The sequence below is a fragment of the Narcine bancroftii genome, chromosome 3 (genome assembly GCF_036971445.1).
Source record: "Narcine bancroftii isolate sNarBan1 chromosome 3, sNarBan1.hap1, whole genome shotgun sequence".
Classification (NCBI taxonomy): Eukaryota; Metazoa; Chordata; class Chondrichthyes; order Torpediniformes; family Narcinidae; genus Narcine; species Narcine bancroftii.
Window position 1 is genome coordinate 144925970 of NC_091471.1, and position 24823 is coordinate 144950792.

General features: G+C 44.1%; 1 protein-coding gene across 1 annotated transcript in view; it reads left to right on the plus strand.

The window, feature by feature from the left end:
- Positions 1-15728: 15728 nt before the first annotated feature.
- Positions 15729-24823, plus strand: part of setd7 (SET domain containing 7, histone lysine methyltransferase) — a 40514-nt gene continuing 31419 nt past the window's right edge. Inside the window, 3 exon segments of the mRNA XM_069925347.1 lie at positions 15729-15989; positions 19602-19706; positions 19709-19730. Of these exon segments, the coding sequence (XP_069781448.1) occupies positions 15950-15989; positions 19602-19706; positions 19709-19730 (167 nt within the window). The 5' untranslated portion in view covers positions 15729-15949.

Here is a 24823-nt window from a genome sequence, read left to right on the forward strand (position 1 = left end):
GTTAGCCATCTGTTGTTTCTTTGTTGCCCTTTTCTTCTCTTCTTTCTTGTTTCCATTGTCTTCTGTGTTCTCTTCTTGCTGCAGGTGTTCTGCAGCTGTCGTTGCCGGCTGTGGAGATCGACTCCCCAGCTGGTCCCCCCTCCCGTCGGTGTGTTTTTTTTCATGCGCGGTTGCGCACTTTTACTCGGCTCAGCGAGCCATTTTTGTAGTCCACTATCTACCGACCTGAGGTAGCGGGTTTCTCTCTCCACCATGGGCCTCTTCGAACAGGTAAGGCCTTCACCTTCTTCCTCCGTTGTCTTCTCTTCCTCTCTTCTTACCGTTGCTTTCGATTTTTCTTTTTTTGTCGCCAACTTCTTTCCACCTTTATACTCACTTTTCTTTAACTTTTATTTCTGTGCCTTTGTGTTTTCCCTTGTTTTTCCCGACTTTTCTGGGTAGGGCTGGAGTTCACCGTCCGGCCACTACTCCATCACATGACTCCTCCGGTCAGCCAGGAAACACATGCTTGACAGTGAGTCCCAGATGTGGAAGAGGCTACACGTGAGCCAACTGCTGCAGCCATCAACAACAATTGGCCAGGATGTTTCCCAAAAACCCGCAGAGCGGGTGGCATCGAAGGGCCTCTGCACTCCATCACTGGTGGTAATAGAATAGCTGGCCTGGGCTATTCACTTGCCTCTTCGCTGGTCTTGGTCTCGCAGGGGACTGGCTGATGTGGTCTATGATGGCGCTGGTGTCCTTTTACACTCTCCAGAGCATTTCTGCCTGGGTGGCGACCCTCTGAAGCTTGCTGAAGACTTGTGACTACCGAGGCTACCAAGCTCGTCGTCAAGCTGACGCCATCTTGCGGAGGCAGGATCGGCGCCAGCGTCATACTCAGCCAGTCTGTGCCTTGGAAATTCCTGAAGTCGATTCCGTAGCTTCAGTTAAGCTGGTAGGCCTAAATTCTTCAGCACTCTTAAAAGGTAGTTTCTTCTGCAATTGAGTTTTTTTTTTACTTTAGTAGCCATTATAACCCACTAATGTGCCAAAAAGTAAAAATACAATTTTTAATTACTTTTATGAACTTTAAAAACGGGTACTTAAAAAACTAGCTGAGGAAGGGTGGGATCGCACGTCTGTCCTCTATACCATCTTGCCACGCCCCCTTCTGCATGTATATTTTATTACAGAGAGCAACATGTAAACCAGGACTCTATAAATCTAAACAGAAATGGGAACAGGATCTGAATATTACAATTGATGAGCTATTATGGATGTATTTGTGTAGAGACTGCATGCCAAACACAATTAATGTGTGATACTGAGAAGGACAGTATAATTTTTTACATGAATTGTATATCACACTGTGTAAGTTGCATAAAATAAAATAAGATTTATCAAATAAGTGTTTTAGGTGTTGTACAGAAAATGGTATCTTCCTGCATTCCACTGGTTGTGTCCAAAAGTAAGACGGTTTTGGGTAAAAGTAGGGGAATTGTAGCAACAATTTACTAACATTTCATAACCAAAAAATCCCAATTAATTTTTGTTAGGGAAAGTGAAGGGAACCAATCCTAAACTGGTTCTTTTACCAACTAAACAAAAGTTTGTGAAAATAGAACTGGTAGTGGTAAGAAAATGTATTGCAGTCACCTGGAAGTCGGATTCTTATCTGGGCATAGACAGATTGCATGCAGAAATAAAGGTCCATTCCATTGGAAAAAAATTACATATAATTTGGCAAATAAATGTAATACATACTTTAAATGCCCATATATACTTAAGATAGGTATTGTGGGTTAGTTTTATTATTTTCTAATCCCTATTCCCTAAGGCCTCACCAGATAGCACAGATAATATTTGATAGTTAAGTCCTTTGTGTCCCCTGGCCTGGCTTAGTCCAATCTAGTAATCTTATTATTCTTTTCCTTTTTTCTTCTAATATGTTACTATATACTTTTAACATGTATAACTAATGTTTGATTTTCTTTCTGGGGGTTGGGGTTAGGGAGAGTTTTAGTTTTAAAGGGAAGGGGGGTTTACATTTTTTTGTAGTCAGTATTAATCTGTATTAAAATGATGGATGTATATACATGTATGAAAACTTCAAAATAAAGTATATATAAAAAAAAGGCTTTGTCCCTGTTCATCTACAGGGACTATCTAACTTACTATTTCCAACACAACCTATATTTCTGACTCTGTCATCAATTCAATGTTCATCACAGCAAAGGAAGATAGAAAAAAATATTTATAGGCTGTCTCATAACCTCAAGGTATCTGAAACTAATTGCACACATTTAAAGTATGAACATTGTTCTCACGGAGGGAATTGTTTGACCAGACAGAATGTTTTTTTTGTTGTGATGTTGATTGAAAGAATAATGTTGGACAAGACATTAGGGAGAAACCCTCTAAAATTTATCAGATGTTTTGCATCTATTTGTGAGGGCAGCTGATCTCAATCTAATATACTATCAAATCAAATTTCCAGATAGGAAGGGGAAAGCAAAACTAATTTTCCTACAAACTCCTAAGAAAAGTTCTGATATCTTTCAACATTGTAGACTTCAGATTGGGTTGGAACTGTGCTGAACCTTACTTGAACCTATAACTTACTGATTCAGCTGAATCGTCTGGCTACTTAAGCATCGTCGTTCCCAAATGTTGCCTGAAAAATGCTATCAGGTGTGAACAGATGCCATGATTTGATTTAAAGCTTAATTAAACAGTAAGCAAATAATTGAAAACTATCCATCATGGAAAATAAACATTTGACCCTTGTAGGTCATTCTTCTTTATTATTGGAATTGACAGACCACAATACTGCAACAACCAGGACTTGATTTCAAACCTCATTGTTGTGAGTTTCGTTTCTGCTTTAAGTGTTTCTTTTAAAGTTTAGAGAGTTCTTAATTGCTCTTTTGGAATATGGATTTTGGAATACTTAGATGAGATTCATAATCATCCATTTTTTTAAAAAAATGCAACTTCTTAATAGCTTGGTTGCATTAAGGAAGTGAATAAATGACTGGCATTCTGTAAAATCAGTTGACATTTGACTTCAATGTGTCTCACAGAGTAGCAAATGGATACATAAGCCAGTTGTCCATGACTCTTTGAGTATGGTCTAGTGCAATTGTGGATATTAGACAATGTCAGAATCAGGTTTGACTAGGATTATCATATCTCTGTTATTAATTATGTTCAGGGTCTCACATAAAAAATGTACTCATAAATTACAGCTTAAGTAATGGCTTTGTGGTACCAGATTCGCCTCTGAGCCAAAAAGCTATTGATTTATGTCTTACTTCATGCACTTAGCCACAAAATCCAGGGTTATAATTCAGTGCAGTAATATGGGAGATGGGCACTGTCAAAGGAACTGTTATTGGGATAACCTGTTGACCTAAGACCTCAGCTGTCTTAACAAGAACATTTAAAATAAATTCTTAAGAACATGGGAATTCTCCTGCCATATTAGTAAATGTAAATCTTTCAAATCAATAAAGTTGATCATCCAATCATTTAACCCTTTGTACTTTGTGAAAACTTGCTTTGTGCCCTGTCTTTTTTTCAAGTTGCAGTTTCATAGAGAGATGAGAGAAACTGACAATGTTCTCCTGAGAGATGAAGAAGTTAAAGGAAGATATATTAGAGATGCTCAAAAACCACAAAATTTTGATTAATTGAATAAACTCCAAAAAAAATCAGGGGTTGTTGGTCAATTGGGTATTTTGGGCAGCGTGGGCTCATGGGCCAGAAGAGCCTGTTACTGTCCTGTATCTGCACATTTAAAATTTTAAAAACTGTTCCTCACTGGCAGATAACTGACCTCAAAAACAGAGGTAATATGGATGCAATCCATGAGATGGTGATAACTTTGACAATATTCTGGAAGAATATTACTGGATTACTGGACATACATTGAAAAGGAAATATGTGTAAGGACAATGTGTCATGAACAGTGGCATGAAAGTCATTAAAAAGCTCTTTCAAGGAGCTGGAATAGGCACAAAAGGTCAAATGGACATCACTAGTGATGGGCATTTTTATATTCCCATAGTGTAAAGATTTAAATTAATTTATTAGCTGCAAAATACTTTGGCCATCATGAGAGAATTGTAATGCAACAGGTAGACCTGTGGCCTCACAATTTCTTTAACCCAGGTTCAACCCAATCTTTCATGTTGACTGTAAAAATGTTTACAGCATCCCTGTCAATGTGAAAGTTTCCTCCAAGTGATCCAATTTCCTCCTATATCTCACAGATATGCTAATTAATGAATTTATTGTCATCTACAATATACAGATGCATAGAAATTCTTATTTGCTGCAGCCAAACAGATACTTGCAAAAAAAAAGTAACTTATTGGAATTAAAAAGACAATAAATACATAAGATAGATAATAAATATTCACAGTAATCCTAATGCAAAAAGTGCAATAGTGCAGACAGCCCTTGATAATTGAATGTTGGTTGATTAATTGACGTCTGTAGATTTCCCCAAGTACTGTATGTAGGTGAGTGCTTGAATGTGGGAAGAGTTGATGAGAATGTGGGGAAAATAAAAATGGATTAGTGTAGGGTTGGTGTAAGTGGATGCTTGATGGTGGACATGGAAACGATGGGCCAGAGAACCTGTTTCCATGTTTTAAGACTCATTAATTCTATGACTCTATGTCATAAAAGGTGCAAAGGAAAAAAAAATGTGGATCTCCTTTCCTTGGGCGAGATACAAACTCCCACACAATACTCTTACCAGAAAAACAAGGAGAAGGTGTAAATGCATAATAATGCAGTAATTATTGTCACTTTATTAAAATCCACAAGATGTTTCCAACATTAAATTATAACCATTTAGTTTTCAAAACTTTGAAACAAAAACATAAATTACTGCAGATGCTAGATATCAGAAACAAATTAGGAAATGCTAGAAAATACTCGACAAGCTGATCAGCATCTGTGGGATGTGCAAAGAAGAGGTAACAATTCAGAACTTCTGATCAGAACCAACCATGGTTGGTATTAAATGTACATAACGAATAAATTATTCTACCAGTTGTCCAAGATCAAATGCCTTTTCACCTATTCAAACAGGTTAAAATGGTGTCGGCCGGTAAACCTCAAGTCATGTTTATTGTCATCTGATTGTACAAGTACAACCCGACAAAACAGCGTTGTCTGGTCCTTGGTGCAAAATACACAGACACACCTGGCCAATACCAACTCTCCACTGGTTGTAGATCATGAATAGAATTGCTCTAATTCTTCTTGGATTCTTCTCATCCATTAGACACCAAGTTTAGCTGCTATTTTTGTGATTGATGTGTGGCTTATGGGCATTTCTTGAAAGACTATCATTTATTGCTAATCCCTACATTTTACTGAAAAGGTCTTGGTGAGTGGAGGAATGTTATCATTATTTCGCCATTGGTTCAGACATCATTGTATCTGTGATTAAATATTCATAGCTGCTACTTTCTGGTAATCTCAAGCTATTTTCCAATTTATCATTTAAATAAGTTTTCAACTGGTAATATACAAACATTGTACCTTGTGCTATTTCCATATTTATTTTTTAATTGCTCAAATGTTAATAAATTATTTCCCAAAAAGCAATTTTCTATTTTCTTGATTCCTTTTCTAGCCCATTCCTTGACAAATAAATTATCTATTGTAAAAGGGATTAATGGGTTTTGTGTCAATAACATTTTTGGTATTTGATCATTTATCCTTTTTCCTTCCAGGTGTATTCTCTTCCATATTTTAAGTATGCGATGCAATACTAGTGAATTGTTGTATTGCATGAGCTTTTCATCCCATTTGTGAAGTACATGTTCCAGGACATTTTCTCCTAATTTATCTAATTCTATCTTAGTCCAGTCCGGTTTTTCTCCTCTCTGATAAAAATCTGATAAGTACCTTAACTGCACTGCCCTGTAGTAATTTTTGAAGTTTGGTAGCTGCAGCTCTCCTTGTTTGTAACTCCATGTTAATTTTTCTAGCACTATTCTTGATTTCTTACCCTTCCATAAAAATTTCCTTACTATTTTATTCAGTACTGTAAAAAAAAAAATTCTTTCAGGGGAATTGGTAACTTTTGGAATAGATATTGCATCCGTGGAAACACATTCATCTTAATACAATTTACTCTCTCTATTAAAGTTAACGGAGGCTCTTTCCAATTCTCTAAATCTTCCTGTATTTTTTTATTAATGGCTCATAGTTTAATTTGTATAAATGTTTTATTATCTAATCTGATACCAAGGTAACGTATTGCCTGTGATTGCCATTTAAAAGGGGTTTCTTTCTTAAATTCTGTATAATCAACTTTGTTCATTGGCATCACTTCACTTTTGTTAATATTAACCTTGTACCCTGATATCTCTCCATACTCTTTCAGTTTCGTATGTAGTTTTTTATTGATCTATCTGGGTCTATTAAATACATTATGATGTCATCTACAAATAGGCTATTCTTTCTCTTTTATTTTTATTCCTTTTATCATAGTTTCCTTCCTTATCAACTCTGCCAATGGTTCTATAACCAAAGCGAACAGTGAAGGGGACTACGGGCATCCCTGTCTTGTTGACCTGCTCAATTTGAAGTGATCTGACACATATCCGTTTACTATTACCTTTGCTAATGGTCTGTGGCGGCCCGCAATTACGGAGATTGAGCCGGATCATCACACAGCAGCAGATGCGGACAGAGATCGCTAAAACAACTCTCAGGTCAAGGAACCGACAGGTGTAGAAGCTGGGACAGCATCAGACCAACAGTCCTAAAATGGCATTGGTCAAGCTGCCCAGCTAACTCAGCAGAAACAGGCTAGGAAGAAGGGCATTCATATGCATGGATGTTCCCGCCCGCTATTGTTATTCATATGGATGACTCAGTCAATCATCTAAAATGGTGGGAACTTGAACAGTATAAAAGCAGCCTTTCCAACCCTAATAAAGAAGTAAGCTTAACCTGCCACACTGTGTGTGTGTGTGTTTCTTTGTATCGGTTGGCTACAGGTCCATTCTATAGTGCTCTAATCCAGTTAACAAATTTTTCTGGTAGTTTAAATTTCTATAGCACTTTAAACAAATAATTCCACTCTACCCTGTCAAAGGCTTTCTCTGCATCTAGCGTAACAGCCACCGTTGGCGTTTTATTCATTTGTGCTGCGTGGATTAAATTAATAAGTTTAAAAATATTATCAGCTGCCTGTATTTTTTTTAACAAATCCAGATTGATCCTGCCTTACCAATTTTGGTACATAGTCAGTCAGCCTGTTTGCTAGTAATTTTGCTATTAATTTCTAATCTGCATTTAATAAAGATATTGGTCTGTATGACACTGGCAACAGCGGGTCCTTTCCCATTTTCAGAATTACAGTTTTACATGATTCTGGTAAGTTTTGGGTCTCTTCTACCTGTTTCATTACTTCTAGGAGGGGAGGAATTAATAGATTCTTAAATACTTTATAAAACTCTATAGGGAATCCATCTTCTCCTGGTGTTTTATTGTTTGGTTGTTTCCTTAATATATCTTGTACTTCAATCTTAAAGGGTTTTGTCAGTTTATTTTGATCTTCTACTGTAGCTGTGGTAGTTCAATATTAGATAAAAACTCATCAATTTTATCGTTCTTTCCTATATTTTCAGTTTGGTACAATTGTTTATAGAATTTTTAAAAATTTTCATTAATCTCCATCTGTTTATCATCTTTTCTTGTCACTAGTATGGTTCTTTTAGCTTGCTCTGTTTTAAGTTGTCAGGCCAATAGTTTGTGGGTTTTCTCTCCCAATTCATAATATCTTTGATTTGTTTTTATTATATTTTTCTCTACTTTATATGTTTGTCGTGTTTTGTATTTTAATTTTTTCTCTGCCAATTCTCTCTTTTTCTCTATATCCTCTCTTTTGCTAATTCCTTTTCTATAATTGCTATCTCTTTTTCCAACTGTTCTACTTCCCGATTATATTCCTTTTTTAATTTTAGTCGTATAGCTAATTATTTGTCCTCTAATAAAGGCCTTCATTGCATCCCGTAAAATGAATTTATCTTTTACTGACTCCGTATTTATCTCAAAATATGTTTTAATTTGCTGTTCAATATATTCCCTGAAATATTGCCTTTTTAACAGTACAGGGTTTAGCCTCCATTTACTCCTTTCTGAGTAAATCTGGCACTTCACTATTACATACCTGCCCGCTGGATCTGTTATTATTTCCTTTATATTAATTGGTAAATTTTTGTCAACTAGTATAGCTACTCCCCTGTCTTTTGAATTGTATGATGATGCCATTACATGACCTACCCAGACTCTCTTCAATTTACTATGTTCTATCTCAGTTAAATGTGTTTCTTGCACAAATGCAATGTTCACTCTCTCCTTTTTGAGTAATGTCAGTAACCTCTCCATTTTAATTTGGTTGGGTATTCCATTAATATTTAAGGTCATGTAATTCGATGTACCCACCTTATATCTCCGATTTCAGTTCTCTCTCACCTCCTCCATCTCTCTTTTTCCAGTATTACTCTTGAAATTATTCTTGCTTATCTTAATGCACAATAACACGACTGAAAAACGAAATGCTCCAGAAACCCCCACAAAAACTAACATATAATATTCTCATAACCAAAATAACATTAACCCCTCCCCCATTTGGGTTTTCTTTGACTCCTTGCCAGATAACCACAACTCCTTTATCCACTTGGGTTGCAAGCAAGCGTCAACAGCTTTTGCAGTAGCAGTTCTTCCCCCCTCCCCAACCCCCCAGAGTAACACTGTACATTTTTCCATAATATAACAAAGCTCCTTTTTTCCCCCTTCTTATCTTTTTCCCTTCTCTTTTTCAACCTTAAACTTCTATATTCGCATATTATCTTTACAACTTTTTTCTATACATTGTCTTGGCAGTCTTTCTTAATACTCCTTGTCTCGTTGTCTGTTCAGCAATCGTTTGGCAAAGTATTGGGCTTCTTTCGGATCTGAGAACAGTCTATTCCTCTCCCCAGGGATGAATACTTTTAATACTGCTGAATATCGTAGCATGAAATTATAGCTTTTCTTCCACAATACCTCTTTTGTCAAGTTGAACTCTTTCCGTTTCTTTAAGAGCTCAAAACTAATGTCCAGGTAGAAAAATATTTTTTGTCCCTTGTATTTCCAGTAGCTGTTTATTTTCTTTCAATTTATCCTTCGCCCGCTTCAATATTTTCTCACTCGTCGTGTGTCTTAGTAATTTTATTAATATGGAGCACGGTTTTTGGTTTGGCTGTGGCTTTGGTGCCAATGCTCTGTGTGCTCTTTCAATTTCTATTTCCTCTTGTAATTCTTCCACTCCCAAGACTTGTGGGATCTATCTTTTTATAAATCCCTTTATGTCTGTCCCTTCTTCTCCTTCTTTCATGTCTATTATTTTTATATTGTTGCATCTGCTATAATTCTCCAACACATTAATTTTTTGAATTAACAAATCTTGCATCTCTTTAATTTCCTTGTCTCTATCGTTAAGCCTTTCTTTTAATTCATTCATCTCTAATTCATCAGTTGCCTGACTTTCTTCCACTTCATCTGTTCTTTTTTCTATCTCTGCTATGGCCAGCTCCATTCTCTACATTCTCTCTTCTGCCTTTTCCATTTTTTAAAATTGTATTAATTTCTGTTGTTAAAATGTCTTTTAATGTCCTCATTTGCTCATCAAAATAGTCTCTATCTATTAGCTGCTTATCTTTTTTAGCTGCTTATCTTTTTTTACCTTCTTCTTTCCCGTGTGGGTCTTCTTTTTCTTCCATCTCTTGTCTCCTCTTCCCTCAATTTCACTTGCCTGACTCCCTCTGCCGCTTCAGCCACGTCCCGCTGATGGGCCCCTCTCCCGCTGGCGTCTTCTTTGTTATGCACATGGCATTTCTTTTTCTGGCTCAGCGAGCCATTTTCGCAGTCTGCTCTGGGAGAGATCGCCACTCTGCTTGACGCCTGCCAGCTTCGGGGGTCGGACAATCTTCCTCACGGGTGCTCCCTGCTCCCATGTACAGGTAAGGCCTATCTCTTTTCTTTCTGGTGTTTCCCTTTCTTCTTCTTTGTCTGTCGCTCTGATCTTTTTTGGTGCCTTCTCCTGGGCCTTCTTGTTTTCTTTATCTTTCAGCTCCTCTATGTTTTCTCTGTTCAGCTTCATTTTTTCTTCTTCTTTTTTCCTTTTCTCTGTGGAGGGCTGGTTTTCCCTGACCAGCCACTACTCCATCACGTGATTTCACCCTCTTCATAGGTGATTCTTGATTACAAACTTGGCTTCAAATTTCAGATTTATTGTCAGAGTACATACATGACATCACATACAACTCTGAGATTCTTTTTGTGTGGGTGAGACAGAATGTGTGGGCAATACAGAGAGGATAAAAAACAATAAAGTGCACAAGTAAAAGTCCTGTTTGAGTTTGTCATTGATGGTGGAAGGGTAGCAGCTGTTCGTCAACCTGGAGGTACAAGCCTTGTAGCACCTGTACCTTTTTCCTGATGGGAACAGCGAGAACAGAGCGTGTGCTGGGTGGTGTGGATCCTTGATTATTGCTGCTGCTCTCCAACAGCAGCATTCCCTGTAGATGTACTTGATAGTGGAAAGGGTTTTGTCCTGGGCTGTGTCCACTACCTTTTGCAGGGATATTGATGTCCCTATACCAGACTGTGATGCAGCCAGTCAGCACACTTTCCATCACACCTCTGTAGAAATTTGCCAGGTTTTCTGGTGTCATACCAAACTTCTGCAAACTCCATCAAAAATTCAAGTTTTCCTTTTGGACTTTGTTTTTAGTCCATGCTTTTAGCAAAGATGTTGACATGCAAAACATTCTAATAGTCAATGAATATTTTAAATAAAATTAAAAACATCCAAAATCATAAACATTCTTTCAAAGTTTCCTTGAAAAACAGTAACATCTGCCCCAACTATTGAGAATTCCTAACTCTACATTTATTCAGGACTTCCTAAACCTCTTCAGGCACCTTCTCCCCCACCTGTGGCAGAGTTGGTAAGTTGCAATGACCAAGTCTGATCAATCAGAACCCACAAGATTGGAGCACAAGCAAGCCATTGTTTTCCACAAGAGACTGTCTAAGACAGGGGTGTCAAACTCAAATTCACGGAGGGCCAAAATTAAAAACTTGGACTAAGTCGAGGGCCGAACTAAATATTTATTGAAAATTTTCAACAACATCTGCATGTTTTCTCTTCTTTCAACACATGTAATGTTAAACTTTAGGATATAACTTTAGGAGGATAATGTTACAGGTCAGGAGTAGGTAGCTCAAGTTCACCCTTTTCTTGACCTGAGGGAAACATATTTGGTCCCTGTGGAGATGTAGTCAGCATTCACAGGCTGTGTCCATTTTGGCCTGCATCAGGACTCAGCATTTCCTGCTCACTCCTCAGGCTCTAGGCCTCTATTCACCCTCGACCCACCATCCCTCTACCTGACCAGTCCTTTACCCAACCTCTACTCACCCCTCACTCCACTCGCTCTGCCTCTACCCACCCCATCCTATACACGCCCCTCTACTGCTTCTCCCCTCAACCTGTTCCTCCCTCTACCCGTCTCTCACCCTCTAATCACCCCTCCCTTACTCCCCCTGCCCCTCCCCTTTTACCTCTTCCCTATCCACCCCTCCTTCTACTCATCCCTCCCTCTAACTGCCCCTCGCACCACCATAACTTCCCCTGCCCATTACTCCTCACCTACACCCTCTGCCCACCCCTGCTTACCCACCCACTCAGGCCCAGCGCGCTGCCGATCAGCCTTTGCGGACAGCCACCATCTCTCTCTTCACGTGCAGGGCCGAACCAGCCGTCCCTGGGGTCCGCACGGGTACAAGCGCTGAAGGCCGTGGCGACCGGGAGAAGTGCGCTCGCGCTGTGGAAGGGCCGTCCGGTGCCAGTCGCGCGGGGCTCGCGCTGCCCGGGGGCCGTGCACAGCCTGCCATGCCCGTCACACCGACAGGAAATCCGCCGCACCGCTCGACAGGTGGGAGAAGTGACTGGTTGTGCGGGGAGCCTTCCAACCGGCTTGCCGGCTGATGACATCAACAGACTTCTCGTGTTACAATTTCTCGTGTTACAAGGGGAAGGATGTGCAATGAAGGGGGAGGATGGTGGGGGTGACATTACAAAAAAACAGCATCGGCTCTCGCTGCAGGGCGAGCCACCTCTAATACATTTTTGAAATGATCTTGCGGGCCAAATATAATTATATCGCGGGCCAGAGTTTGACATGTGTGGTCTAAGAGAAGAGAGAAAGAAGAGTTATACCTGTGTTAGATGTCAGTTTCTGACATGAATTGTGGTATCAGCCTGACAAAACAGCATCTCTCCAGACCACAGCACATGCACAGAAAACATACATTACATAGTACATAAAGATCACATAAATAATCAAAAATAAATATATATAAATATTTGGGATGACTATCACAGTTACAGGACAGTTCATGAGTCTCATAGCTATTCCCAGCTTGGTAGTACTGATTTTGATGCTGCTGTACCTTATTCTTGATGGTAGTGCATTGAAGATAGTGTGGACTTGATGGAAGGCTGTTCTACAATTTCTTGAGCCCCATTTAGCCAATGGTCCAGTAAATGTTATTTATAGAGGAAAGGGAGATCCCAATGTTCCTCTTGGTTATTTTAATGATCTTCTGTGTTGATTGCTGGTCTGAGGCTTTGCAGCTACCATACCACTCAATGATGCATCCAGAGACAGCACTCTCAATTGGGCTCCTATAAAAGGTTGTCAAGATATGGCCCATAGCTTTCCCTCCTCAGTCTCCTTAGGAAGTGTAGGCACTGCTGTGCCTTTCTGACTAATGAGATATTGTGTATCCAGGATAGGTTGTCCTTTGTATGCACACCAAGGAACTTTGTGCTCTCCACTCTCTCCACACCTGAACTGATGATGTGTAGTGAAGAAGGACCGTGCTTCAACTTCCTGAAGTCCACAATAGTTTCCTTTGTCTTGTCCATGTTGAGACTCAGGTTGTTGTTCTCACACCATTTTATGAGCCTTTCAACTTTCTCTCTGCAATGTGACTCATTATTGTTGTTGATGAGGTCAACTACTGTTGTATCATCCACAAATTTGATGATTCTGTTGGAAATGAATCTGGCAGTTTAGTCGTGAGTCATCATCGTGAACAGTAGTGGGCTGAATAGTGGTGTGCCAGAGCTCAACGTGATAGGGCTTGAGGTTTTGCTGCCAACCTGGAGGAGACTTTTAGTCAAGAATTCCAGAATCCAGTTGCAGAGAGGTGTTGAGTCCCAGCAAGGAAAATTTATCCACCAGTCTCTGAGGTATGATCATGTTGAATGCCAAGCTGAAGTCAATAAGAACAACAGTCTGGTGTATGAGGTATCTTTCTCTAGTTGGATCAGAATAGAGTGTAGGGTTAAGGCTATTACATCACCTGTGGACATTTTTGGATGGGAGTCAAAATGGAACAGGTCCAATGTCACTGGAAGGTGTGCTTTGATGCATCCTATCATCAACTGCTCAAAGCATTTCATGCTCATAGATGTTTGTTCTCTGGGTGGTAGTCATTTAGTCCAGTTGCCATCGCTTTCTTGAGCATTGTTCCTTTTGCCAGTCCAGGAACAAAGTTGAGAGGGAGGATACTGAAGAAGGGAAGTGTCTGTGATAAGTCTGCTGAGGAAGGGAGGGGAATCAGCTGGAGACTGTGAGGGTAGAAAAGGGGGGAAAAGTGAGGGCAATATTGTGTGTTTGTGTCCTTGTGCATTTGTGTGCTGCAATTGTGATGAAGATGGCAATAGAGGCTGGTTTCCTTTTATATCAGGCCACCTTTCTATTGGACCAAGGTTACTTTGCAGGACTACATGGTAGCTGATATACAGCAATCAGTTACATTTAAAGAATCTTTGAACTGGAGTGCAAACAAGTCACTCTTGATCCTAAACAAAATGCCTAAGAAGGAGAGACACAGTTTCCAATTAACATTGATGCTGCCTCAATAGGTAGGCCTGATTTTACTAAGATAACATTGCTGTACAGTTCATGCTTGGAGAAGTCCTCAACATTGAAAGAAATTATGGCCAATCTTGATGCTACCTCAATAGGTAGGCCTGATTTACTAAGATAACGCTGCTGTACAGTTTATGGTTGGAGAAGTCCTCAACATTGAAAGAAATTATGGCCAATCTTGATGCTGCCTCAATAGTAGGCCTGTTTTACTAAGATAATGCTGCTGTACAGTTCATGCTTGGAGAAGTCCTCAACATTGAAAGAAATTATGGCCAATCTTGATGCTACCTCAATAGGTAGGCCTGATTTTACTAAGATAACACTGCTCTACCGTTCATGCTTGGAGAAGTTCTCAACATTGTAAGAAATTATGGCCAAAAACACTGCTGTACAGTTCATGCTTGGAGAAGTCCTCAACATTGAAAGAAATTATGGCCAATCTTGATGCTACCTCAATAGGTAGGCCTGATTTTACTAAGATAACACTGCACTACCGTTCATGCTTGGAGAAGTTCTCTACATTGAAAGAAATTATGGTCAAAAACACTGCTGTACAGTTCATGCTTGGAGAAGTCCTCAACATTGAAAGAAATTATGGCCAATCTTGATGCTACCTCAATAGGTAGGCCTGATTTTACTAAGATAACACTGCTGTACAGTTCATGCTTGGAGAAGACCTCAACATTGAAAGAAATTATGGCCAATCTTGGCCCTGAGATCAGCCCACTTTTGTGGAGACTTTGGTTTCAGTTTTCCTGTTTAGTCATGATCTGTTTTTGAAAGCTTACTTGAAGAATTGATAGTCCTAAATTCACACACGATAGTGCTAACCATTAAGTACCCATTTATACCAGTTCCCTTGGATCCATAGTCTCCTACACCATGGCAACTTGTGTACTTGTTAAGATATAACTAAACTGTGTGTGTGCGCGTGCGCGAGCGTGCGTGTGTGTGCGCGTGTGTCTCTATGTCTCCACCACTCCCTCAGCTATGTTCAGTTGTTGAAGGTTTACTTGGAGAATCAGGAGTGTGGGGTTAATCAGTCAAAAAATACTGTTTCTATGTAATCTATGTAAAATGTTCATTAAAAAGATTACCCGAAGAGTCTAATGCATTTGACTTAAGATTTATTAAAAAGTTGTGTGTGTTTGCCTGAACATATTTTCTATTCAAATACACTGTACTTTGAAATAAAGAATCCTTTTGCCAAAAACAAGAATCTTTAGGGACCACTTTGTTCCTGATTGTTGCACAGTATGTGTGAATAATCTGCAGTTTAGTGAAGGGCAGCAGACGCAGTGGCAGGACGCAGACTGGGGTGGTGGAATTGATGGGGAGGCTCATGTTTAAAAAGATAGCGCAGGGTGTCAAAAACATTGTACCAGCGTGATGGTCCTAGAAGATGCAGATGCTGCTACCATGTTCTCATTAATAGGTGTTGACCCCGATTCGCCGGCTTTGAGTGAGCGGGTTGGGAATGGCAGATGATTTATTTGTTGCCCAGTTTTCCGAGGGGAGGCTGCAGCTGTCAGTCAGAGATGGAGCCGCGGATGATGTCAGAGAAAAGAAAGACTGCGGCTGTCAATCAAAGGAGTAGCGCGGGGGGGGGCGGGGGATGATGTGAGCGGCTGTCAATCAAAGGAGCAGGGGGAATGATGTCAGCGGCTGTCAATCAAAGGAGTAGCGGGGGATGATGTGAGCGGCTGTCAATCAAAGGAGTAGCGGGGGGATGATGTCAGCGGCTGTCAATCAAAGGAGTAGCGGGGGGATGATGTCAGCGGCTGTCAATCAAAGGAGTAGCAAGGGGATGATGTCAGCGGCTGATTTTTGTTTCGGCAGCAGCGCCAGTGAGGACTCGCAGAATCGCAGGGCAGAGTTAGAGGGCAGCTCACACCCGGGGAGCAGTGTTCGTGGCCGAGCCGCCGGCAGCTCCACTCACTGCAATGGACAGTGACGACGATAACGTGGAAGAGACGGTGGAAGGTGAGCTGCCAGCGTGCACCCTTCGTGGATGTAATGGTGTGGGAGGGAGAGAAGGCAAGGCAGCGGCCCGGCCGTGCGCTGAACCCTCCCGTGCGGAAGGGAGGGGCAGTGCGGTGCAGAGGCGCAACATCGCGCCGGGAGAAAGAAAAGCAACTTCAATTTTGGCCGTTTATCTTTTTTAAAATCGCAAACGCGTTTTAGCGAGAGGGAGAGAGAGAGAAAAAATAAATGCTATGCCCACTCGGTCAATGAATGCGTTTGTACTTTTCTGCAAAATGTTGCAAAGTTTCCTTAATCGGCGAGTTTATTTAAATGGATGAAAGGGAGGACGTGGAATTTGACGCCCATGCTGGGACATCCCCGAAAAAAAAACATCCGCATCAGAAACCCCGAGGATTGTTTGGAGGCGCGATCCCTTATTTAAGGAAAGTAGGGCTGTTATGAGAGTTATGTAACCTGTGATCCAACATGAAGGCCCCAGTGTTGTGCTCGGGAATGTGTTGCACGTTCATTGTCCCAGCGAAGCGAGAGCAGAGAAACTTCGGCGTCTTCAACAATGTCATTTATTTTTTTTCCTAATTAGATGGCCTTTTGAGGGAAGAGAGGAGATTGTCCACATTTTGGCACACTATTCCTTCCCTTGACAATGGGGAAGAATTGATTATGAGAAGATGCAAGCGTCGTTTCCCCCCCATCCCCATCCCCCCCATCCCCATCCCCCCTCATCCCCATTCCCCCCTCATCCCCATTCCTCCCCTCGTCCCCATTCCCCCCCTCGTCCCCATTCCCCCCCTCGTCCCCATTCCCCCCCTCGTCCCCATTCCCCCCCTCGTCCCCATTCCCCCCCTCGTCCCCATTCCCCCCCTCGTCCCCATTCCCCCCCTCGTCCCCATTCCCCCCCTCGTCCCCATTCCCCCCCTCGTCCCCATTCCCCCCCTCGTCCCCATTCCCCCCCTCGTCCCCATTCCCCCCCTCGTCCCCATTCCCCCCCTCGTCCCCATTCCCCCCCTCGTCCCCATTCCCCCCTCGTCCCCATTCCCCCCCTCGTCCCCATTCCCCCCCTCGTCCCCATTCCCCCCCTCGTCCCCATTCCCCCCCTCGTCCCCATTCCCCCCCTCGTCCCCATTCCCCCCCTCGTCCCCATTCCCCCCCTCGTCCCCATTCCCCCCCTCGTCCCCATTCCCCCCCTCGTCCCCATTCCCCCCCTCGTCCCCATTCCCCCCCTCGTCCCCATTTCCCCCCTCGTCCCCATTCCCCCCCTCGTCCCCATTCCCCCCCTCGTCCCCATTCCCCCCCTCGTCCCCATTCCCCCCCTCGTCCCCATTCCCCCCCTCGTCCCCATTCCCCCCCTCGTCCCCATTCCCCCCCTCGTCCCCATTCCCCCCCTCGTCCCCATTCCCCCCCTCGTCCCCATTCCCCCCCTCGTCCCCATTCCCCCCCTCGTCCCCATTCCCCCCCTCGTCCCCATTCCCCCCCTCGTCCCCATTCCCCCCCTCGTCCCCATTCCCCCCCTCTTCCCCATTCCCCCCCTCGTCCCCATTCCCCCCTCGTCCCCATTCCCCCCCTCGTCCCCATTCCCCCCCTCGTCCCCATTCCCCCCCTCGTCCCCATTCCCCCCCTCGTCCCCATTCCCCCCCTCGTCCCCATTCCCCCCCTCGTCCCCATTCCCCCCCTCGTCCCCATTCCCCCCCTCGTCCCCATTCCCCCCCTCGTCCCCATTCCCCCCCTCGTCCCCATTCCCCCCCTCGTCCCCATTCCCCCCCTCGTCCCCATTCCCCCCTCGTCCCCATTCCCCCTCGTCCCCATTCCCCCCTCGTCCCCATTCCCCCCTCGTCCCCATTCCCCCCTCGTCCCCATTCCCCCCTCGTCCCCATTCCCCCCTCGTCCCATTCCCCCCTCGTCCCCATTCCCCCCTCGTCCCCATTCCCCCCTCGTCCCCATTCCCCCCCTCGTCCCCATTCCCCCCTCGTCCCCATTCCCCCCTCGTCCCCATTCCCCCCCTCGTCCCCATTCCCCCCCTCGTCCCCATTCCCCCCTCGTCCCCATTCCCCCCTCGTCCCATTCCCCCCTCGTCCCCATTCCCCCCCTCGTCCCCATTCCCCCCTCGTCCCCATTCCCCCCTCGTCCCCATTCCCCCCCTCGTCCCCATTCCCCCCTCGTCCCCATTCCCCCCCTCGTCCCCATTCCCCCCCTCGTCCCCATTCCCCCCCTCGTCCCCATTCCCCCCTCGTCCCCATTCCCCCCTCGTCCCCATTCCCCCCTCGTCCCCATTCCCCCCCCTCGTCCCCATTCCCCCCCCTCGTCCCCATTCCCCCCCTCGTCCCCATTCCCCCCCTCGTCCCCATTCCCCCCCTCGTCCCCATTCCCCCCCTCGTCCCCATTCCCCCCCTCGTCCCCATTCCCCCCCTCGTCCCCATTCCCCCCCTCGTCCCCATTCCCCCCCTCGTCCCCATTCCCCCCTCGTCCCCATTCCCCCCTCGTCCCCATTCCCCCCTCGTCCCCATTCCCCCCTCGTCCCCATTCCCCCCTCGTCCCCATTCCCCCCTCGTCCCCATTCCCCCCTCGTCCCCATTCCCCCCCTCGTCCCCATTCCCCCCTCGTCCCCATTCCCCCCTCGTCCCCATTCCCCCCTCGTCCCCATTCCCCCCTCGTCCCCATTCCCCCCCCTCGTCCCCATTCCCCCCCTCGTCCCCATTCCCCCCCTCGTCCCCATTCCCCCCCTCGTCCCCATTCCCCCCCTCGTCCCCATTCCCCCCCTCGTCCCCATTCCCCCCCTCGTCCCCATTCCCCCCCTCGTCCCCATTCCCCCCCTCGTCCCCATTCCCCCCCTCGTCCCCATTCCCCCCTCGTCCCCATTCCCCCCTCGTCCCCATTCCCCCCTCGTCCCCATTCCCCCCTCGTCCCCATTCCCCCCTCGTCCCCATTCCCCCCTCGTCCCCATTCCCCCCTCGTCCCCATTCCCCCCTCGTCCCCACCCCCCCTCGTCCCCACCCCCCCTCGTCCCCACCCCCCCTCGTCCCCACCCCCCTCGTCCCCACCCCCCCTCGTCCCCACCCCCTCTCGTCCCCACCACCCCTCGTCCCCATCCCCCCTCGTCCCCATCCCCCCCTCGTCCCCATCCCCCCTCGTCCCCATCCCCCCTCGTCCCCATCCCCCCCTCGTCCCCATCCCCCCCTCGTCCCCATCCCCCCCTCGTCCCCATCCCCCCCTCGTCCCCATCCCCCCCTCGTCCCCATCCCCCCCTCGTCCCCATCCCCCCTCGTCCCCATCCCCCCTCGTCCCCATCCCCCCCTCGTCCTCATCCCATTGAAATGCTGCCGTGGGACTTGCAACAAAGGGGGGGGGAGGGGGGAGATGAAATCTGCCCCCGCTGTAGCATTGAACACGCAGCTGCTGTTTTCACCCGTGATAAATAATCCACTCAGAAAAATCTCCTCCCTCCTTCCAACCGGGTGAGAAATAGACCGCGCCTTTCATAACCAAAATGAGTGTCTTTCTCACAATGAATATTACTCTTGATGTTTAGTTATTGAGTCAAATGCAATGATGGATTTAAAAGGATGAACTTGACTTTTGTAGAGGTTCAGTAAGTTTAAAATGTTCCTATTGTAGGTCCCCTGGATGAAGATAACCAGCCACATGGGTTCTGTAAAGTTACCTATTCCTCTAGTGACAGATTTGAAGGGCATTTTATACATGGTGAGAAGAATGGTCCTGGAAGTTCTATTTTTTTGATGGCAGGTAAAACACGAGACCATCAGTTTTAAACTTATCACTTTTGGTTTTTTTTGTTTACTCCATTAGCGAGATTTTGTTTTCATCCTGAGAGAAAGTTCTTTGCCATCTATTTTGGGAACGTTTACAATGGTTTGAACTGTGTAAGTAGGAAAGGGATGCTTTTCAACTGTTGACACCAAATCTGATGGCAAAGATGTTGGATCCATGCTGATGTTTAATTATAGTTAAATTTGGCTGTATTGTGCCCCTCCAAATTCTTCTATTATAACGATGCATATTACCTATCATGAAACAGCTCATTATGATGCTGTTTCATGATTATTTTATTATAAATATTGTTGACGATGATCTTCTGTTCTCCCTTATTTGTTTTCATATAATCTGTAAAAAATCTTTTTTCCAGAGTAGGTTTCAATACTGATTTCCCAACTGTGTATTGTGAAGGCTCTATTGGGGTTACAAGTGTCTGTATCATGAAGTGAAGTTTTATGCTTTTTTTCTTGTAAATATAATGTCTGTCCATAATTAAAACTCTGATGTTTGGGGAAAGGTGAGTCTTTAAAATGGTGAAGAAAAATGCATGACATGTGGTACTAAAGCAGTATTTTACAGTTGTACAATGTGGAAATGGGCTTTTAAGTCCAACTCTTTCTATGTTGAGCAAGTTCCGTTTCGTAGCTCATTCCATTTGCCAGCTTGTGGTCCATCTCCCTCTAAACTTTTCCTATCCGTGCTCTTGTCTAAATGTCTTTTAAATGTTGCAATTGTGTTTATCTCTACCACATCCTCAGGATGTTCATTCTACCTATCCTCTGTCGAACCTTTAAAAACACAGAGGACCTTGTCCTTTTTTAAATCTTTTCCTTTCATCTTAAATTTACACCCTCTAGATTCCCCTAACTGAGTAAAAAACTGTGACCAAACACTTTATCTCTGCCCTCAAGATTTTATATACTTCTGTAAGTAAGGCCACCTATCAGGCTCCTGTGCTGTCAAGAACAAAAAATGCCTCAGCTTAGCCAAATATCTCCTTACAACTTGAGCCCTCCAATAAAAACCTGCTGAGTATTTTCTGTAACCTTTCCAGCTTAATAGCATCCTTCCTGTAGCAAGAAAATCAGAGCTGTATATAATACTCCCATGTATAGGCTTACCAACATCTTTTATGGCTATAACATGATGTTCCATCTCTTGTACTCGATGCCCTGACCACTGAAGGCATGTGTGGCAAATAACTCCTTCACCACCTGTATACCACTGGAAATTGTGTACCTGTACTCCCAGATTTCTCAGTTCTATATCCACTGCAGAATGTTGCCATTTACCATCTAAGTCCTGCCCTGGTTTAACTTGCCAAATTTCATCATGTTGCATTTGGTGATTTATTTTCAAATGCATTTCTGAAGTAAACCACTCATTCTGCATGTATCATTCCCATTGCTTTGCCTTGATCTTTTCCAACTAAAATATTTCACTGTAAATTAATACTTGAAATGAAAAAATCATAGAAATACAGATGTCACAATACTGTAACATGATTATATTCAGCCCTTGATATCTGAATAAATTCATTTAAAAATCAGCATTTCTAAATTATTTGGACTTGAATCTTTGATAAAATCTATACCTCCAATGGAATTTGGCTGTGCTTACCAAACATTTCTAAGTTATCATCAATGCATTCATTCAGTTGCACTGATCGAGAATTTTTCTATAATTTTTTGGACTCTGAAGTAATTCTGAAAAAAAAATGGACACATTTCTGAAGCTTTACTTAAAAATGTATCCTGGTCCAGAATTTCTTGAGCTTGATAAGCTGCCCTTGCTTTCTACTTGACTACCAGATAAATCTGTTGTGACTTGATTGTAACCACAAGGCCCTTTCATACATCAAAAAGCCCAAGTGTAAAGGTACAGATTCTCTGCCCTTGCGTTGAAAGACTTACCATGGCTGACTCCAAGGTGCTGACTGCAATCCCTCTTGCGGGAAAGGTCATTGGCAGAGAAGAGCGCTCCGCCACCCTGCATGAATGTAATGTCGCTGCGTGGCTGGCTAAGGGCGGGCTGATGATGTCACAGTGATGTCGTCAGCCCGCACCCCAATTCAGTCATCCCTATCCCTCCATGACCCCCTCAGGTGCCAGTGGGGGCTGTCAGGGCGAGGGAGGAGTCTGGTAGGGACCGTCAGGTTGGGGAGGCCATCAGGAGTTGTCATGGCAGAGAGGCAGTCAGGGCTGGGGACGGCTGGTGGGGGCCGTCATGGCAGAGGGTGGCTGGTTTGGGCTGTGACAACCCCGTTGGCTGCTGCAACACCTCACCGGGCCACCTTGGCCTTCAGGGTCACTTGTCAGCTCAAAACACAGCAGAGCAATGTCCATCTTCTCTGCCCATAATCTCCCACGCAGCTGGAACTGTTCTGGGAAACACTGAGTGGTTCCAGCTGTGTGGGGGATTATGGGTAGGGAAGTCAGCCATGGCTCTGCCACGTATTTATGACAGGCGGGGCCATGGCAGCAGTTGCCCCGTCTAAAGCGGCTCCGGTCAATGACTGCATGAAATCTGTGCTGGAGCAGCCTTTTAGTTCCGCTAAATTTAAAATGTTTATTCACCTTTGTAAGCCAGCCTCGAAGCAGAGGCCCAGCATGAAAACACCTACCATAACTGAATTCCTGAAGCCAGCTCTAAACTGATCAACAAAGCCTTGAGCAGTACAGGGTGTACCAGTTGTAAGTTCCACAACCTGGTTTTGGAACTGTCAAATATCATGAAATTGTGTACATTAGTAAACTTTTAAAAAATTAAACGCCCAAGCATTTTAAATTCAAAATTAAAAACAAAACTTAAAATCACTAGAAAACAACAGAATTAAATACATAATTTAAATGACTTCAAATTTTTCCTCTTTGTAATGAAACATAGAAACATAGAAGATAGGAGCAGGAGTAGGTCATTCAACCCTTCGAGCCTGCTCCGCCATTCAACGAGATCATGGCTGATCTTAAAGTTCAGTACCCCGTCCCCGCCTTCTCTCTGTAACCTTTAATACCCTTATACTGAAGAAATAGATCTAATTCCCTCTTAAATAGATTTAATGAACCTGCCTCTACTGCCCTCTGTGGCAATGAATTCCACAGATTCACCACCCTCTGGGTAAAGAAATTCCTCCTCATCTCGGTCCTAAATGGTTTGCTATTATCCTCAAACCATGGCCCCGGGTTCTGGATTTTCCCATCATTGAAAACATCCCATCTGCATCCATTCTGTCCAGTCCTGCCAGAATTTTATAGGTCTCTATGAGATCCCCTCTCAATCTTCTAAACTCCAGCGAGTACAATCCCAATTTGCGCAATCTTTCCTCATAAGTCATTCCTGCCATTCCAGGTATCAGCCTGGTGAATCGCCTCTGCACTCCCTCCATGAACGAAGTTGTTGACTTGGCCAGTGTGAGTCGGCAGCTTTTCATGCTTGACGGTGATGAATAACTGTAAGGGACTTGGTTTTCAAGTAGTCTTGAAGGTGATAATTCCTTTGGGTGTGAAAATTTCAGAACATTTTGTGTATGTTTACAAGTGAGACAAATCACAGCACCTCATTTCTTCATCTGCAGTAGTATTTTTTATTCTAAAATCTTCAAAAAAACACCAGCTGATGTCATTGGGCAGGATTAGAAGAAAACAAGCTGGGAAAAGCAAGGCCCCTGCTTTGTGTTGGGAGTTGTTGCACACTATAAGTCATAGTGGTCAGGTCTCTGGCACTGTCTGTCCCTTCAGCTCAGAAGAGGAGGGGGGAGAAGAGGAAAGCAAGTTGTATTTGGGGATACTAAATCCACAGACAGGAGGCTCTATGAACAAAATCAAGAATCCTAGATGGTATGTTGACCCCCACCCCCAGGTCCCAATACACTGTGTATCCACACATATTTAGTTCCCAGCTGTGGCCTTCTTTCAGCCACAACTCAGTAATAGCCACAATGTTGTGTTGGCCACAATGTCATTCCTACCAACTTCCAGATGTGCTACTAGATCGTCAATCTTATTTCTTCTACTGCAGGCATTTAAATAGATTCCATGCTGTATTTATCAACCTTTTCAATTTGGTTTCCAAAGAAGCCCTGTTAAATCCTAATCTTATCAATTTTGCCCTATTGACTGTCCATCCCTCCTCAGAATTTTTTTTAGACGTACCACATAGTTACAGGCCATTTCGGCCCACAAGTTCATGCTGCCCAATTAACCTACACCCCCGGTACATTTCAAACAGTGGGAGAAAACTGGAGCCCCTGAGGAAAACCCATGTAGACATGAGTACATACAAACTCCATACAGCGCAAGATTCGAGTCCTGGCACTGTAAAGATGTTGTGCTAACTGCTACACCAACTGTGTTGGCCAATCTTGCTACCTCTTGTGTATTTTCTGCCCTATCATTCTGGTTCCCACCTCCTTGGCAAACAAGTATAAACCCTCCCCAACCTACACTCCGGGATATTAGTCTCCTTCTCATTCAGGAGCAAGCTGTCCTTTTTGTATAGTACATAGCTTCCCCGGAAAAGATCCCAATAATCCACAAATCTGAACTCCTGCCCCCTGCACCAACTCTTCAGCCATGTATTTATCTGCCACAGCTTCCTATTCTTACCCTCATTGGCGTGTGACACAAACGGTAATCCACAGATTGCTGCCCGAGACGTCCTTTTTAGTTTCCTTCCTAATTCCCTATATTCCCTCTTCAGTACCTCATCCCTTTTTCTATCTATATCATTAGTACCAACACTATTCTGCTTATGGATGTTGTGGAGTTGATCTGAGAGGTTCTTGAAAACTGAGTTAGGGAACTGGACCTCGAGCTGGATGAACTCTGGATCATTCATGAGGCAGAGGCAGTGATGGGCAGAAGCTTCAGCGAGACAGTCACCCCCAAAAGTCAGGAGGCAGGTAGCTGGGTGACAGTTGGGAAAGGTATGGGGAAGAGGCAGACAGTGCAGAGGCCATTCCCCTCAACAATAAGTATACGATTTTGGATACATTTCGGGAGGAGTGATCTACCAGGGACAAGTTGTAACAGAATTTGGCCCCTCGGCTCAGAAGGGAGGAGGAG